The sequence below is a fragment of the Oculina patagonica genome, chromosome 3, assembly GCF_052425735.1.
Source record: "Oculina patagonica isolate OP01 chromosome 3, crgOcupat, whole genome shotgun sequence".
Taxonomy (NCBI): Eukaryota; Metazoa; Cnidaria; class Anthozoa; order Scleractinia; family Oculinidae; genus Oculina; species Oculina patagonica.
Genome location: NC_135760.1, coordinates 18,840,066 through 18,858,720, shown reverse-complemented (window position 1 = coordinate 18,858,720; position 18,655 = coordinate 18,840,066). Strand labels below are relative to the sequence as shown.

The window sequence follows — 18,655 nt, the reverse complement described above, 5'->3', positions numbered from 1 at the left end:
TATAAAATACTGAACGTTTCCGGTATTTAGCCACTTTCAGGGTAAAAGGCGTATTACAAACAAAAGTTTCTTGCTTTTGAGATCAGCAAAAAATGGAAAGCAACTTTTGGGTAATGATTTCGACTGAAACGAGAGCCGTTTTTTCAAAAAAGCTCATACCAATACCATTTGTTTTTTTTATATTGAAAAAATATGCAGCAAAACAACATTCTTTCCCAGGCAATTTAGCATGTGAAATTTTCGCCGCACAGTCTAATTAGCATAGCAGGTGGACATACCGAATGCAGATTCTATTTTTTTTTCTTTGTTTATGTAGCGACGAATAATAGTTACCACACTTGTACCGTTATTGTATTGCTTTATTTTGTGTTCTTTAAAAATAATTTTTGGTTGTTTAAAGGGACACTGTTACGACCTTCAATTCAAAAATTCAATTCAATTAAAGTAGTCAGGGTTTTGACAAAATTGCAATGCCAGTGTACTGAACCTATAAACAAGTGATTCTATTGTGATGCCATCAGGAACTTTAGATCTCAACTTGAAAAAATTAGGCTCACTTTTTCAAGTTCTGCCCTGGTGGCCTGATAAAACAGTCAGCTAGAAACTAATAAAGCTCCCTCTTCCTTCAACAACAATGTACTCCTTAGTTTCCTCTTGATGTTCTAGGCGCATTTTGTGGACGAGCAAGAGTACTTCGCCAATTTTAGCCCTTTTTACTGAAAAGCAGAAAATCCCCGCGACAGTGTCCCTTTAATCGAAAGAATTTTGAGTGTTAATTGCCATTTGTTTCCTTCTTTAATAAAAAGAAGCCGCTTTCTGAGAAAAATTTTTAGGTCATATCAACATGTGAAATTTTCGCCACCTTACGGTGACTGCCCCTTAGTAGGTAAACAAAATCTTTTCTTCGGCTTTTACATTAACCTCGATAATAACAAATGGTACACCTGACAACGGTGTTCTGTATTGTTTTCCTTTGCTGTTTGAAAAAGCTTAGATCTTTTAAGCTTTTAGATCGCCACAAAGTGTCATTATTTTATTATTCCGCGTCTTGTCTTAGAAACATCAAAAATACCCGAGGATTACGCTGTAATTCACATTGTTGCAGGTTAGTGAAGTATAATATTATTTATTTGTAGAGTGAGCCACGAGAAAGAAATTTCATCGATTGAAATTCGTAGTTTCAGGGTAGTGAATTTTAGTTTGTCACGAGAACTTGTCAATTTTCAGGATACACAAAACGGAGTTCGTTGTTGACATCAATTGAAAACTATTCCCAGGGGTCCTGTTACTTATTTTCGCGGGAACTTAATTTCGCGAAAATGGAACGGGCATATTTCGCGGGACTTAATTTTCGCGATTTGGCCAAAAATAGCGTAATTAACATAAAAAATAACAAAAAACTTTAAAATAAGTAACAATAAGGTACATAAAATGGAGTTCGTTGTTGTCATCAATTGAAAACTATTCCCAGGGGGTCTTTGTTCAACATAGGCTCAATAGTTTATCAGTCTAACGTTTAACTTATTTACTCCAACATTGCAGGCTAATTTTTCAGGATTATGATGTACTTTACGTACCACTATCTAATAGCAAAAACCTCAATTTGACCATCTTTCTCGATGTCAAAAACTGAGTTGTCTAAATTTCGTGTTCTCGATACCGTTACTGTTTTCACAGAAAGAATCAGTCTGATTTCGTAAGCGACTTGTTCGTTATATTCGGCATTCGTGATTTTAAGGTTTCTTTAATCTTGCTTACACTATTTGAATGCGAGGTTGGTTCAGATGCAGCCAAATGCATGTTTGTCTAAAATGATTAACTTCATCTGAGCAGAAAAGTGCAAAATTATCGATTTAGTATAATGTTACTGCAATTGCACGCCTATAGCCGAAAAGTTTTTCATGTCCTTTTCGCAGTTAAATGTAACCCGAATTTTTTTATTTTTTGGATATTTTTTGTTTAGCGAAGAGCGTTTTAATTTATGCCAAGTCAAGATGTAAAAGAACATATGCTTGAGTTTGGTAGCTCATAAACGCGTGGGTCTTAAATAGTGTTTATGATTTAAGCATTTAATTCTAAAGTTTAACCAGGCATAAAACCTGATATATTTGCAGAATTTCTTTTATAAGTTTGAAACACCACTTACCTTTTTTAAGCAGTGTTTGTCTTCCTCGTTTACTTTTTTTCTGGCAGACAGCTTGAAATTTTAATTACAAAATTCAGCTTGGTAGCTTTTCAGGTGGTAGATTCACATGCCAAAAGCAATTCCCGAACGGGATCGCCGATTCATTAAACTGGTATTACTGGTTTAGCCTTTTGGATGCTGTTACAGCTGAAGAAACCATATAAAAAGGCCCAGTTCCAAAGATCCAGTCCTCCAGTTGTAGCTTTCAAAGCTTACGATCAACAAACGCCTACCGAATAGAAAGGAGATGCATGACATCATGAATGTATTTAAAGATATTGCTGCTCTGTTCTAATTGATACAGACGTCTTGCCATGATCGGCTGGTTAATTTTAATAGTGCCCTTAATGCCTGGTGTTTTGTTATGACGATTGTCAAAATTTTCGCTTGGTAATTTGCACATCAAACAGGATGGGCTAAAATATCCACCTGCTCTCAGTGAAATAAGCGTTCGACCGGATATGAAAATAAACACCCTGTCAAAAAATATCAAAACGGTTAAGATGTCTATATTACTTATACTATTCCACCGAGCTCCATGCTTCATTTTCCTTTCTAGAACAACTCACTGCTAAAAACGGTGTTTCAACAACGTTGGACTCGCATTAGGCCACAATTTCTTATGAAAAATGATTTGTAACTTAAGTTTGGAAAGAAGCGAAGTGCAACTGGACAAAATGACTTTAAATACTGAAACATTTGTGATATTAACTGGAGCAAGGAAAACAAACTTTATCAGATACCGAATGCATGCAAAATAGTTTCAATTTTAAACTTTATTGTTATATAGCTGGAATTATTCCCAAAAAGCGAAAACTCTCATTACCTACTTTGGAGTCACATGATATTTTACAATAATGAATATTCTGTCGCACATAAATCTCATGCCTTTCTTGTGATATTTCAAAAAGAAATTTATGACTGATCTCTCGAGAAACCAGTTAATTTTGTTTTCCTCGAATCCCACTATTGCCCTCAGCGGAACATTAAGATTCTCAAAAAATATGTTTTCCCTCGGGCAATTGTTTCCCTCGGGCATTTCATGTTAAATATTGTTGACACATTATCAGTGAACTATATTTCCTTTGGAACACGATATCTTAACAAATATGCTATTATTTATGTCACAAAGCAGATTATGTGAGAAGAGAGAAGCCTGTTTCAGGCGAAAGACCTGCTTTCCGTTTAAGTTCGACTTACAGTTGTAACGGAACCATTATTTTTGTTTACCTAGCTAAATAAAACATCCATGTTTTGGGTTAAATAGGTGATCTCAGCTGTTCGAGCCAGTAAGAACAAAAAAGAATTTATTATAAAATCTCAAATATAGCTCGGTTTAACTTGTGCAAAGTTTTTATTTCAAGATATTACTTTGCTATGGAATGTTTTAGAGAGAAAAGCACTCTGACAGAAAAGTTGTCAGCTAGAACTAAGCTTGTCTTGAAATAAAGTTTTAGCTTGAGAATTCATGCGGATTTCAGCTTTTATACAGAGGATTTAGAAGATGTTAGGAATAAGAAGGAAAGCTGGTTCACGACTTGAACTACTAGTGTAAGTGCGAGATTTTTTACAATCTCAAACAAACTGTTCGTTAAGAGAAATTGCTTCGTCAAGAAACACGAAAGCTGCAGCTGAGATCTTCCCATGGATGTAGCCTTGGTATTGTAAGGAGAAGGTGTCATTCAGTCATGATCTTATTGTTAAACGCTCACAATCCGTTATTATAGTAAATTAACGCTCCTGTAAATAGGCCATTTCCGAGTTACCCTTTCCCTCTGTTTCTAAATGGAATGGTTTCGCCTACGTGCGAAACCATTCATACGAAAAAAAGAGTTTCACCTACAGATCCATCTCCATGCATTTCAAATTATTTTTCATTTGAATGATTTCGCACGTAGACACGTGAATGTTACGTGTGTAAAGCCTCTTAACTCTAGCTAACGCTTAAAATATCCGTATTTTTTCCTGTGTGAAAGCTCTTAAGTTTCTACCTACAAAGATGACTATTGTAATCCGGGAGTTTAAAACACTTGAAAAACAGTTGGATGCTAAAGTTTATTTTGTAGAAATAAATTAATACTACATTTAGAGCAGGTTTTTGCAAACCAGTTTTTAGTGTGAAATAACATCGCAACACGAGACTTGATTTTATATTCACGCCTGGAGCAAATTAGCAGAGATGTAGCCTGGTGTTTGCCTAATTACTTGCAGTGAAGCAAGCATGTTAACGCCATAAACCTAACCAAGGTTTTATACGTTGAAACCATCAAACTGTAACACTGAAAAACTACCTCGGTACAATTGCAATAGCCACTAGAAATTTTACATGTTTTATGAAATCTTGTCATGACATGGCTGGAGAACCTAAATTGTCGTTTTGTAATGAATGGATGTATTGAAGATTGATTATTCCTATTTTGCATTTATTATTGTAAAAGTAAGACAGTTACCAATCGAAGAAACAGAAAGTTTTTAATATATTTTCGACTTCAGCTGTCGTTTGTTTAATTCACTGTATTGACAGAAACCTGCATTTTTCGGCGACTTTCAAACATAGAAATATATTAAAAAGACTACAAGTTTCTAGCAATTCAATGATCGCGGAGGTGAAAATAATTATAATCGATAAAAACATAGATAATTTTCGCAGCCCCGACCGAAAAATTCAACCGCTCAGGTTAAAATAAACCCAGAAATTTCAAATTGAAACTCCTTGTTTTAAAATCAGGCATTTTATATCCAGTTTTTCAAAAATAATTTGATACGACAGAGAACAGATCTTCACTATGAATTTTAAACGCTGAAATGAATAAAAATGTCAAAACAGGCTGCACAAAACGGTTTGCTCAAAACCTCATCGAGAAAACGTATCTTTGGTGTTTCTTCATATATAGTGACCCCAAAAATCCGAGTTATCTTTTATAAAGAAAAAAGATTAAGGCAAATGATCCTACTTACCTTACAGATTTACGACCGGAGCAGGTTAAAGGTAATCACAAGCAAAGCCTGCTGACGGCTGAATTCTTTTTTGTATTGTGCACCGCTCGTGAGCACCATAGGGTATCATTCACAGTATAATCGTTGTTATGACATTTTGTATCGTTATCATCTATGGCAACGCATCAACAATTCCAGTGACTATTGCTTTGAATACAGGTCTGTTTATGACTGAAATGAAACAATGAATATTTACCTTAAAAACAAGCGGGGACAAGGCAAGGCCATCGACGTATTTTTGCGTGGTGTTATTGTCAATGGGAAACTTTTATTAAATAGAACATATATTAAAGCAAAATGTTAATTTCTTTAAATGAAAAATGATGACAGATTTGCATATCGGATCAAAAAGGTTGATGTTCGTTCTTAAGAAAATCGTAAAAAAATATTTCAACAACAAGTCACATCAAGAATTATTTTGCTTTCAATGTTTTGGATAAATGGTAGGAACTGCATCTGTAATCGTCCTTGATACAATAACAAATAACTACGTCATATACTAGAAATGGAAAAACGCATCAAACCAGTCATCAAAGTTTTAGACAATTTCTTCTTTTCTGCGTTACACAGTTAGAAATCGAAAATAGCTTACATCACATACTAGTCCCTTTTTTAATCAAAGTATCTTAAAACGTTAACAGATTGAATACACAATGTGTATAGTTAAATCATTTCTATTCTGGCCACATTGATGTTACGTACGCAGCAGTTTGTCTCAACTGATTTCGAATGAAACAGAGGGCTTTTCTGTTTTATCTTACAGCTAATCAATGACTCACCACGTAAAAGCTGACGTCAAGCTGTGCAATATCTATTGTGGGAGCACCCATGCCTTACAAAATCACAGTTATAAAGAAGAGTTATATAATTTTTTGCAAAGAATCTCTCATTTTAAACAAGAGAGAGAGAAAAAAACGGCTTCAATTGAAACCAATTAATGCAAATTATAACGAAGCTAAAATCGGGCGAGGTCGATATCTATCATTTTTCCCAAGTGCGGTGTTAGATGATGCATTTGTTCATGCATGTTAACTGTACTAGCTTCCAAAGAAATTTCATGGTCTTTGTGATTACAGCTGGCAGGAACTGTATAGTGGAATAATAACAAAATACGATACGAATTAATTAGTTTAATGAATACTAGATGGTTTGTTTAATATGTTCTTTGTGACCACGGTCCCGCCGATCGTTAATCCCCCAATAATACCTCAATCCACTGATATCCTCAGAAAAATGGTTTACACTTAAAAATCCGTTTAAAAAAAACACTTTTGCTTTGAATTCATATCAATTTAAAGGCTCCTTTTCAAATCCTTTGTAAAAGACGCCTGGGCTACCGCCGCTCCAATGAGCTGGGAAAATCAGCAAATGCAAGCATTTTCCCAGTAAAATTTTAAATTAACGTTACGTATCAAACGTATATAATTCTGGCGTAGGATTTTCTCTCGCGGTATCCCGAGAAAAGTGACATCAGAGTTCTTATTAACATTCCGACACAAAAGACCACAGCATGCGCAGCTATTGTGCTCCGGCGCCATGTTTGAATTTGGCGCTTTCCCCCCAAACAATCCCATAGACGCTCGCGCGGATATTCTCGACCCAGGCTATCACTCTTTTTCAAAGTGAGCTATTAGCGCGAACATCCTTAAGGCACGCTGATAGGCTGTGAATTCAATATACGCAAGCGTGTACCAAAATCCAATAGTGCACACCGAAAGCGTGAGCAAGTTGCTTCGCGAGTTTTGAAGTACATTTAATACACGGGTAATGTTATAAAACATCTGGTTTATACGTTCAGAAGGAAGAGTTGCTCTCGTATCACCTCGAGCAACTCTTACGCTTCTTTCGTACTCTCTAAACTTCCCGCGTGCGCCACAACTCGATAGTGCACCTGACTCGTCCCCAGTCGTCTCTTATGCGAAAATTGCAAGACGCGAAGGATGATGGGAAGGAAGAAAGGCTCCTTCGCTTCTTCTCTTCCTTCCCATGATTCCCTCCGTGTTGAGCAGTCAACTTAAGACGGACTCAAAAGACGACTGGGGACGAGTCAGATAGTGCACGCTAAAGTTCTAAACAATTGTTTATAGAGATTTAAGAAGTCCTCTCAATACTCCCACGGCCTTAACTGTGGGAAGTAGAAACATTTCAATTTCCAATTGTAGTAGTTTTAAACTTTTGATTCCCTTTCTAAGAGAAAATGCCTCTCTATTCTTTTCTGAAACAAAGGAAATGAATAAATTTAGAACATTGTTGCATGGTGATGGCAAGATTATCTCAGATTACCAACCCGGATTCAATCGAAATAATAAACATTAACTTTCGAAAAAGACCCCTAGGGGATACATAAATTTAAAGCTTGAAGGATTTGTATTATATAACTAGGACGCGAGTATATAGCCGATAAATATATCTGACAGAATCGATCAGACAGGTTTTAAAACTACCGCTTGCGGGCGCAAGATAAAATATTTTCTTTTCACGCACTGTTTTCCTTACCGATAGGTCTACAAGTAGGTTATTTACTTCTGTTTTTTAATTCTAATTAAAGCAAAAGAATGACCAAAATCGTGATATTCAGGTCTAAGTAAGGTCTTAGTACGAGACTGAAACTATTTTTTGTAACAAAAGACATGTTGTCCATAACTATGATAACGATTTGTGGTTTTCCTGATAAACAAAGCCAGTCGGCCGGTCTGTAAACAGATCAAAATCAAACGCATTTGTGAGATCTTTTACACTTTGCAAAAATCCTTGTCTCCTGTAGAAAAATTAAAAAGAAGACCATTAATTGCTTTGCCGACATTTTGTAAGCCCTCACGACATTCTATTATATACAAAACCATAAATTTAGAAAAAAGAATGAGCTGTAATTTATCTTATATTGTTGAGAAAATAAAAAGTATTTATCTTCAATGTATACTAAACAAACCGCCAACAAACTACTTTAGTCAACGTCCGTAAGTAATTCGTTTTTTGTCGCTTGATAATTAATGCAGATTAAAAATTGAATCACTAAAAACGAGCCGGGAGTCTTAAATATTGCACATGAATATTACATCGCATTAAGGAAAATCTCCGTTCGATTCTGTATGTTGTACTTATGCTTTATATACGAGTAGTTTTCTCAAATTTCAAGCGAATTATTGTATCTTATTCTTTCTTCGAGGATTTAATGTGTTTTTTCTTAAAATTGCCGATTCTTTCATTGATGTTTTAATATCCGTTTATTTCTTTAGAATTTGTCAGTTGCATGTACGTAAACGCTTTCATTCATGACAGACAGGTGTCAATTATTACATACAACACCGGGGGAAACCCTTTCAGGACTCGATTAGCTTTTAGTGTTAGTTTTGTCGTTAAAATTAATTTCAACAGGTTTTTGTTGTTATCTTTGTGGTGGCAAGGTGAATTTAATAACTGGCGGGATATGCCAACAAGAGATTAGAAGCGAGTCAGATAGGCTAGCCTCCCCGGGCGAGAAAAATAGAAGTTCGATTTCAATTAAACGCAGGACAATTTCTTTCGTAACAGGTCAGTTCCGCGCTCACGTACTTAAAGAAGTAACAACATTCACTTGGTAGGTTATGGATTATTGTGCGAGTGTATTCTGACATATAATTACATTTTATGATAACTCTGTATATATCTTCTTCTTCTGTTAGTGAATATTTTAGCTAGAGAGATTTAAAGCAAAAGAGTGTCAGTTCCCAGTTTTGTAATCTGTTTGATTTTAGCGTCTTGCTTTAGGTACAATGTAAAAGCGATGTTTTTTAACTTAGTTTATCGGTAGCGGCCTTGCTTTAGATCTGAAGTCCTCTGCCGTAGATCTTTTTAACACTAGCATTTTTGTTTTAAAAATCAAGTTTTAAATATTCTTGAAAGGTTAGTTTTTTTTTGCGCTTCTCAACGGCGTTAAATTTTGTTCCCTAAGAAAATACAGCTCATATGCTTACAGAAATAGTTGCACACCATAAATACTATACTAAACCCATGTTGCATATCGTATGAATATGCATTTAAAGATGATGAAATTCATCTTGCTGTATCAGTAAATTCTCGTTACAATCCGAAAAGTTGGTCGTTATTACAATAATCAGTAATCAATTAACCTTCTTCCAATACCGACCATCTCGTATGCAAGGATTTGCGACTGAGCTTAAAAATTCAAGAGCGCAAAGGATCAAGGGCAGAAAGAGAGGTGCCTGGGTACGAGGCAGCGAATTCATTATTTTTCTTTACCTTCTTGATGTAGTTTCTGCGTGATTCAAGATATATGTGATTATTTTTAGCTCTGCTGTAGGTACTTGGTGAGAGGAAGGCGATAAACACTAATGAATGGGTTTTTAACATTTTGGGCTAAAATGTCACGTGAGACTTTTTGGCGCCTCATTTTAACAACGTTAGAAAGCATGTAGCAAGAAATGGAAGACGACTTTTAGATTCTTTTGTAATTGTGAAACAAAAGACAATTGTAAGACAGTTTGCTGTCTGAACTGTAATTATGGATGAAACAATACCCGACTCTGCAAATGTTGTAGGTCAAAAATAATTTTATGTCAAAATGATTTTAAACTAGTTTGATTTGTATTTTCGTTGCTTAACAATCATTGTAATAAATCTGTAACAAAAAAAAATACAAATCAAATTAGTTTAAAATCATTTTGACCTGAAATTTGTCTCAAACTACAACAATCACACAGGTTAATTATAAAAGCCAAAAACGCTCGCTGAGAGGAAAGTCATTAGTAGACTTTACACTCAGTAAATAGAGGCTATGTATCCAGAACTTGATTTAGACTGATTTTCCTTCCAGGCAGATCAGCTGATTATTTTTTAACAGCTACAGAGCCCCGGAACATACCAACCAATCCTTTTTCTATGCAACAAGGAAGTTTGAAGATTTTAACTTTGAACAAAAAAGGGAAACGGAACTGCCACTCCTAAGAATAGATTGTTTGATAAGCATAGACGACATGAAAGCAAACTTAATTACGAATGCGCATTCACCTGCATTTATTAATAGTCATATTTTGATGGTTAACCGACTGGAGTTAATTCTGTCAAGATTTTCTTGCAAGGCGTTAACAATTGAAATCAGTGATGAAGGCGTTCAGTGCTTCGTAAAAACATTACCCATACGTCAATTTACAACTCTTTCTCGTTTAAAAACTCACAGTTTGAAACTGTAAGAAGGTAAGGGTTTTTTTTTTAACTCAATTTCAGTTTCTTCAGTTTATAATACGACACAAATGTTTCCAGTTTTTCATGGCTGATTTATATACAGGCAACAAAGTGCCCGTTTTGGTCGATTCATACTCGGGTAGCTTTTTATCCTCCTAATTATTTTATTGGAAAAAGAGGATCTCATCAAAAGAATTGAACTTTTTGATCAAACCCTTTTTCATTTTAAAATTATTCCTCGCTTTTGCTTAATAATGATAAACTTAAAATACACGGAATGTATTTTGAAAGAAGACGACATTTTAATTGTCCGCTCATGACGTGCACAGTATACTAAGCAAAAAAATCTGACATGTATATTTGTTTTACTATTATTGACTTGGTTGTTTCGTTAAAAAAATCATTGTCATTTGGAATAAAAATGGAAAATTCGACAATTTGAGTTGTAGAACTTATTTCTTTACAAACAAAACTTCAAAAGCAGGACTTGGCTTTGCTCTTGGAAATTTTTATTGGTCAAATGTGTAAATTTCTTAGCTAAACATGTTCAAAGTTAAAGGTGCCCTGTCGCCATGTTGACTTTGCTCCAACCTTAAATCAACACGATACTATCCTCTCAATTCATGAAATTCTATTTTATAAAAAAGGACTAAATGATATACTATCTTAAAGAATGAAAAGTTTCAACGAGATTTTTGCATAAATAAGACGGATCTAAGCCGACAAACTGAAACTGTGCGCTTATGGCGATTTGAAGTTTATTCGCCACATTTTATTTCATTTTTCATTTTTTGTCATCGCTAGCTATCCTCGCTTCCTAATAGGTTTCTGTCATTTATTAAGTACTTTCCGCACATGAAACCAATATTAATTTTTGTGTGTTTCCAATGACCTACAGAAATATCCATTTTGCTTTAAATCATTATTTTAACGTTAAAAAAAATACTCCTTTTAAGAATAAAACTGCTGGTCTTAGATGAAATCCAATTATTACTACCTCCAGATCTGAAGAGTACGTGCCACTCAATCCAGTAAAAAATCAGTACCAATATTTCTTTGCTTATCTACATTACTTTCCGCACATAAGCCATTTGATATTTGCACTTTGGGTTAAGGAAGTCCGGATAAATCGCGTACTGCACGCCAAATGATAAACGTCATTACATGGTTGTTTCATTTATGGCTGTCGTGATTGGTGGAGAACTCAAATTATATACATGACGAATGTTCGCAGTCTTTACTTTTGTTATCGACGTTTTTGCCCTTATCGAACATGGCATGCAAGTAAGAGAATAAAACTGAATTTTTTTCAGCCACTTTGAATAACGAAAAAGAAGGTCGTGACATGTATGGATACTCTAAAATCAGAAGTCCGCTGGTAGACTGGAACCCAAGCACTCCAGTGTGCCTGCGGTTTGTCAGTGGTTAAACGTCTTAGGCAGCTTTTCTTTCTATTTCGGGAAATTTCGTTCATATTGAAGTGTAAGTACGAGCAAGGATAGATATTTCCATTTCCTTGGATAAACAAGTATTTTTACTTTTTAAATGCTCCGTATCCGAATCAAAATGCTTTGACAAAGGGCGCCGAAAAGTCCGCATTTCCCTGTTTTTATTTTTCTCAAAAAACTTAGTAAACCATCAAGGTACCGGTAATATATCTAATTTGAACACTGAAAAATGAGAACCTTTGGTTTTGTTTTTGTTTTTGTTTTTTTAATTATTATTTCTGTCGTTTGACCGGAGTCGAACTTGCAGTTAGTTCCACTCCGGTTTGCTTGCGGATTTTTTTTATGTCAGAGTACTCCATCCGAATGTAAACTTTATTATTAAAACACGAGACGTTGCCCTAAAAATAACGATAAATCATAGCTTACATATTATTTGATCTCTGTGCCATCTATACATTCAAAAAATGAAGGCGTTTGCAAAGACATATTGTATTATAACGTAAATTAACAATAAAACACTAACCTAGAAGAACGTGCATAAAAATATATTCTTATCGCTATAAAATCAAACCGAAGTGCTTTTGTTTCTGATATACAAGAGATATTGACGCTTTTGCGTCCATTTTTCTAAGTACATTAAAATACTGTTAATATATTTTGGTTATAGCATGTACACCATTCAAATTGACAGCCAGACTATTTTCAGTTTGCGTTTATGTCTGGTATAGGTACTAGCTAGCAAAGGTTTTATTGACTCAACAACAATTGATGCTTTGTGATGCTTTGAATTGCGCATGCAGTAAGCTGAACTGTTCCATAGATTTTGCTAACCTTGTTGCCACAGTTTCGAAAAAATACATCATTGTAAGCGAAGAACGTAAAACACCTAACCGCCAAGTGGGGATGGCACTGTTTCATTTGCATACTGTTTCAACTTAAGCACGTATTTAATCTGATTTAATCAGTGATCTTCATTTTATAAATGACATTAATGGCATCTAATGGTGTTTTAATTATAACTTACGCCAAATTAAGTCAAAAACAAATTAAAAATATTAAGTGGGAATATAAATAAGTTTATTAGTTTCAGTAATCAAACCGAAGTGCTTTTGTTTCTGATATACAAGAGATATTGACGCTTTTGCGTCCATTTTTCTAAGTACATTAAAATACTGTTAATATATTTTGGTTATAGCATGTACACCATTCAAATTGACAGCCAGACTATTTTCAGTTTGCGTTTATGTCTGGTATAGGTACTAGCTAGCAAAGGTTTTATTGACTCAACAACAATTGATGCTTTGTGATGCTTTGAATTGCGCATGCAGTAAGCTGAACTGTTCCATAGATTTTGCTAACCTTGTTGCCACAGTTTCGAAAAAATACATCATTGTAAGCGAAGAACGTAAAACACCTAACCGCCAAGTGGGGATGGCACTGTTTCATTTGCATACTGTTTCAACTTAAGCACGTATTTAATCTGATTTAATCAGTGATCTTCATTTTATAAATGACATTAATGGCATCTAATGGTGTTTTAATTATAACTTACGCCAAATTAAGTCAAAAACAAATTAAAAATATTAAGTGGGAATATAAATAAGTTTATTAGTTTCAGTAATCGTGCTGCACGGCCTACTTTTAATCACAAAGTCGACGTTTGATTCTCGTTCTTTTCATCTTTTCAGCCGGAGACCAAGAGTGATCCTTTTATGTCTAAACATCGTTAACAAAGAAGAGAACAAAGTCATCTAACTTCATTTACAAGAACTTATGGCAAGTAAGAGCATTATATAGATATTTTTTTGGTTTATGATTTCAGAAAAGTCAAAATAGACGTTCATTAGATTAAAGCCTGCTCAAAAATGACGATCGGCGTTTTGACATTCGATAAGCGTCGGTCGCGGAAGGACTAATAATATCGAAGAAGAAAGTTGATATTGTACAGTAAAATCTTCGGATCCCTGCATTTAGTAAAGACTTGAGGGAAAATAATCGTTGCAAATACACTTTTTAAAGTGCAGAATAATTATATCATGATTTTAATTCAATACTCATAAAGATTCTGGAGGATAAATAATTAACTTTAACTAGTTGGGAAGTAAATGGCACATGTCTAATAAATTAAATGAAAAACTGCGAACTAGTTCTAGCAATGTAAATAATGTTGAGTCTAGCTAGGGACACCGAACTCGACCGACTGTTCTGTAGTAGAGAACCTTTCATCGAAATGTTTTTCAACTGAAATAATCTTGGCATCAGACGCTAAGTCAATATCATATCGTGAGGGATAGTCTGTTTGGCGGTGTTAGTAACTTTTAAGTTACTAATTAAAATTAGTTTTATTCTCCTCTTAACCTCAGTTATTGCACTTCCGAAATTCTCCTTTTATAAACCCTTTAGTATAAGTTGCCAAACAAAATGAAATGCACCTTTAGAGTTAATCTATACAAGGAGATTTAATTTGCCACAAATTTGCTTAGAGAAAGAAGTAAATCGAAGTTTTAATTTAAACCAAAGTTTCCATTTAAAAAAGTGACTCAAGCATTGCAAATTGGAATTACGTAGCATTTACATGCAGTATTTCAGTAGTAAATGCTGTATCAATGTAACATTTGGCACTTGAAAGCAACGCATCTCCTTCTGTGCACAATTTTTCGCAGGGTTAGCTAATTCTACTGGTAACTCTCAATATTTGTTGTTGTTTTTTTCGTTCCCGACAGGTTGGACAGAATCCATATATTAATCCTAGAGGTGAATACAGAACTCAAAAGAAAAAAAGAAGTCAGAAGTCAAAACGAACATTATTTGAGTTTGCGTTTACGAAGATACTGGAGTCTATGGACATGAAAAGTTGAACAGGGCAAGAAGAAGAACCAATTCCTGTCTCTAATAAATCGAACTGTACAAGTTTCTTTTCCAACGTCTATTTTGATCGGCACAGAAATGTCAAACTTGACCTTGTCCAATACGTCGCTAGAACAAGAGGATTACAGTTCATACCTCACTACTCTGTACATATCAGCCTTCCTGCTCTCCTTCTTGTCACCTTTAACCGTGGTGAGCAACTCGCTTCTCCTTGTGGCAATCTACAAAGATCCCTTCAAAGCATTTCGTACCCCAGTCACCTACTTTATCATCAGCTTGGCTCTTGTCGATCTCGTCACAGGTTTGGTCGTGGAGCCATTCTTTGCAGCATACTATTTTGCCTGTTATTTCTACAAGACCCTATCGCCCGGCAAATATTTTGAATACCTGTTCCAAACTGGTGCGTTCGTTTCACTCGTCATGTTGAGTTCGTCCTTCCTTCTGGTACTGGCTTTGACAACAACTCAATACATCGCCATTACCTTCCCTCACAAATACAGGAGATTTTTCACGAAGAAACGGGTCCTAGGATCTGTAACTTGTTGCTTCGTCTACTTCTCAATATTCAGCTGCTTGCAGTTTACGAAAATCCCGAAAGAAATCTTCTTCAAGATTAATCTGCACCTGCATCCCACCGTTGTAGGTGTTTTGCTTACTGTGGCGCACGTCTTCCTTTACAAATCGTTCCGAAAATTCGCGCAAAAGTCTAAAGCGATCCGACAACAGAGCAAAATCAGTCGCTCAATCTGTCAGCCCCCGCACATGGCACACGAGAATAAGAACGAGACAAGGCACCAGAGGCAACTGACCGTCGTGGCACTTTTTCTCTCTGCCCTTTTGTTATTTTCCCTTTTCCCGCACATTGTAACATTTTACATCTTCCTCTACAAGAAGCCCATGTCTTACGAATTCCTACTCAACATTAGTATTGCACTTCGTGTAAGTGACATGATCATGCTTCTCAAGGTGGCAATGGATGCTTACATTTATGCGTGGAGACATCCCAAGTACAGGAAAGCCGTCAAGGGCGCCATATTGTGTTACACTAGACAAGCCACAATAGAAAGAGAGACCGAGCAAGAGATGATGGTCACTGGATAGAACCACGAAAATGTGCAGTTATTTCCTTGCATACTATGGGTATGAAAGTGAGAATTCCAAGTTTAAAATCGTAAAGCATCACTATGAAACTAATATACACTTAATAACTTGTAAATAACTTGTAACTCGAGCTCGAGCAGCAGGCGTAGGTTAACACACGTACAATGCAAAAGGACTTTTGGTAATTCACTTTTTTAGACATTTAGTCACTTTATATGTGCGTTTTAATTGGCTGTGCTTTCGTCTTGTGACAGGCTGCATATATATTTATATACGGATTATGACTGATCATTGCATTTTGTTGGCTTTATATAAAAAATAAAACAGAATCAGGAAACGGCCGGCCGCTTGTTTTTTAGAAAACCCGATAAAACCGGGAAGAAAGCAATTTGAATTCAACAGCCGGCACTCTTTTAATTATCAATCACCTTCTACTTTGGTTTTACAAAAACTGCCAAAAATCCCTTTCGTATTTGCATCAGGCGTTGTAAACACGCGCCCCATATCATTTCCTTGATAACTATTCTCCTAGACTCCGTTTTACATAAGGTTATGTACTAAACTTTTACTCATTTCCTTTTTTTTATAAAATAAACCTAACATATGTAACATGACCTAACTTAAATTACATTAAGTCGATTATCAGCTGGAAGTTGATAAAGGTAAATAAACGCCGTAGTGAATTTTGAAAAACTGACCCTTTGAGTGTGAGCCTTTCGTCGGAGCAGAGTATACTTGCACTTTGCTCCAGCGAATGGCAAACACTCGAAACGTCAGCTTTTCAAGTTTATTTAGCTTCCAGCTGAAAATCAGTCAGTCATGATCAGTTACTTAAAGAACCCTTAAGGTTGCCTTTTCACAAGATAGAGTGAAAAAAAGTGCCAATTAGAGAGCTCGTTATATGTCCTTATTATTCGTTTTATTCAACTAATGCGCGCGCTGCCCATATATGGTCAAAATGTTATTGACATTTGTCATCCGTACATAACATATATCCTCGGATATACGTAGGTTGCGAAGATATCTTATAAAGCGCTGCATAATAACACTTTTGTTCTGCAAAATTTGTTTCGTCGACAGTTTGTTGAATAATAAAACAATTATCCTGCTCAGTCTTGCGGTATGTTGCCTGATTTTAGCCAGCTCGGCCTACGGCCTCACCGGCTAGGTATCAGGCGAAATTCCGCGCGATTTCGCAGAATAATTGTTCATTATTCGATAACAATATATACACTGCATGAGTGTTATTTGACAAGGCCTCTGAAAGTGGCAGTTTCTCCTAGGGATAGTGGTATCCAGTTATAGTTTTGATGCCCCTAATCAATTCAAGCATAGCACTTGTACTGCAGGAAGCATATAACAGAATACGTCATTTTACTTCCCAGCGGTGGCGTTATTCACTAATTTAAGAAGCAATATTCGACCAAAAAAGGTACCTATTGTACTTATTTCATAAAAAACTGCCAATATAGGAATTAGGTGAAAAATGGTGTCGGGGTGCGGCTTAAACTTGTGGATAGAGTGATGATTAATTTTTTTTCTGTAATACAAAAGTTGTCTGATAGTCAAATGAACAGTCAAACCTATCTCTATTGATATTTATTTACAAAGCGGATCTTGTCAATGCTAACAAAACCGAATTTTTTTTTATACCTGTCTACAAGTAGTTATTAAACTAAGGGAAAAACAAGCAAGGTCTGAATTTACGCTTTCGTCACCACTCAGAGTGCTTTATCATGAGACCTTACGAGTTACTAATCATTGGCTAAGTTGATTACTAAGTAGAAGCATTAATATTGTGAAGTATTGTATTCAGTTGACAAATTTTCTTTCATTTGTAATAATGGAGGCAATTAACTTCTTATAATCATTAAATTCTTTTTCATGAAAATTTCCTCGTCAGTCTTTTTTTTTTTTTGATATGATGAAGGGTCAGACTGAGGAACAGTCATTTAAAATACAGTCTTAAGAAATCCAGAACACCAGAAATTATTTATTTTTATCCTGTCAATGGACATGGTCAGTTTTCGTGTACAGTATATTTTTTATATTTCAGTAATTTATGTTAGCACCACTATCTAACTAGAGCTAACCGTTGCTCACGGTTTGCCAAGATCATTAAGCAATCCAGAACACATCAAAACTTAATTACTTTTATCCTGTCAATAGACATGGTCAAGTGTGCTTATGTACAGTATATAGTTCAGTTATTTATCTTAGCCTTACTATCTAACTCAGACTGACAAGCTCATGTGTACTTTACTTGGAGCTGGTCGGGATCTTGTTCAGCATTCATTTCGAAAGCAACGCAACTGGCGCCATCTTGGCGGGAAGAAATAACGGCGAAGGGTGAAACCTGGACGATCTTTAGCAGTGTCTGTTCGATTTTCTTGAATTCCTCTTAATATAAATTATCTATTGGATACTGTTCTTGTTGCAGCAAACAAGATCAAGAGACTATATTTATAAAATTAGTTTCTGTCGCAAGCTGCTCAACTGATTGTTAAAAACTATTAAAAGGTTAGATAAAACCCAAAGATATTGTTATGCCCAGTAGATTATAGCTCTACCTTGTACTTTGTTTCCAAATAAACGCCTTGCAAACGTTCAACTCAAATACACTAATCAGGTTGTTTTTCTGATCATCACCTATTCGCTGAAACTGTTAACATCAGCACATGCTTAATGTAATTTAACTTAATTTACACATGTACTGATTTACCAAATGTTTCACTAATATTATAGTTGTTTTGAGAACTTTGTAGTTCGTCAAGACAATATCCCATAATTTTTTTTTCTGATCATCACTCCTGCTTGGCATGCTATCGAGAGCTTATAGACAAAGAAGTTCCTTCACCACTCTTGGAGAAATTAT

At 35.4% G+C, this 18,655-nt stretch overlaps 2 protein-coding genes across 4 annotated transcripts in view; one reads left to right on the top strand and one right to left on the bottom strand.

The window, feature by feature from the left end:
- Positions 1-5,384, bottom strand: part of LOC144645874 (uncharacterized) — a 29,889-nt gene extending 24,505 nt beyond the window's left edge. The window contains exons 1-2 of the mRNA XM_078505401.1: positions 5,144-5,384; positions 2,147-2,414 (exon numbers count right to left, since the gene is read on the bottom strand). The gene's annotated coding sequence lies outside the window, so the exon portion shown is untranslated. The remainder of the gene's footprint in view (positions 1-2,146; positions 2,415-5,143) is intronic.
- Positions 782-17,636, top strand: LOC144645385 (uncharacterized). Of its 3 annotated transcripts, XM_078504954.1 has the most exons (4): positions 782-886; positions 1,058-1,105; positions 13,500-13,591; positions 14,535-17,636. In XM_078504954.1, exon 4 carries the CDS (start codon positions 14,758-14,760, stop codon positions 15,778-15,780), a length of 1,023 nt encoding a protein of 340 aa, XP_078361080.1. In that variant the 5' UTR covers positions 782-886; positions 1,058-1,105; positions 13,500-13,591; positions 14,535-14,757; the 3' UTR covers positions 15,781-17,636. The 3 variants fall into 3 exon arrangements, with proteins under 3 accessions (XP_078361080.1, XP_078361081.1, XP_078361082.1); XM_078504955.1 differs by lacking the exons at positions 782-886; positions 1,058-1,105 and adding an exon at positions 10,354-10,375; XM_078504956.1 differs by lacking the exons at positions 782-886; positions 1,058-1,105 and having other exon boundaries at positions 13,487-13,591.
- Positions 17,637-18,655: the final 1,019 nt, after the last annotated feature.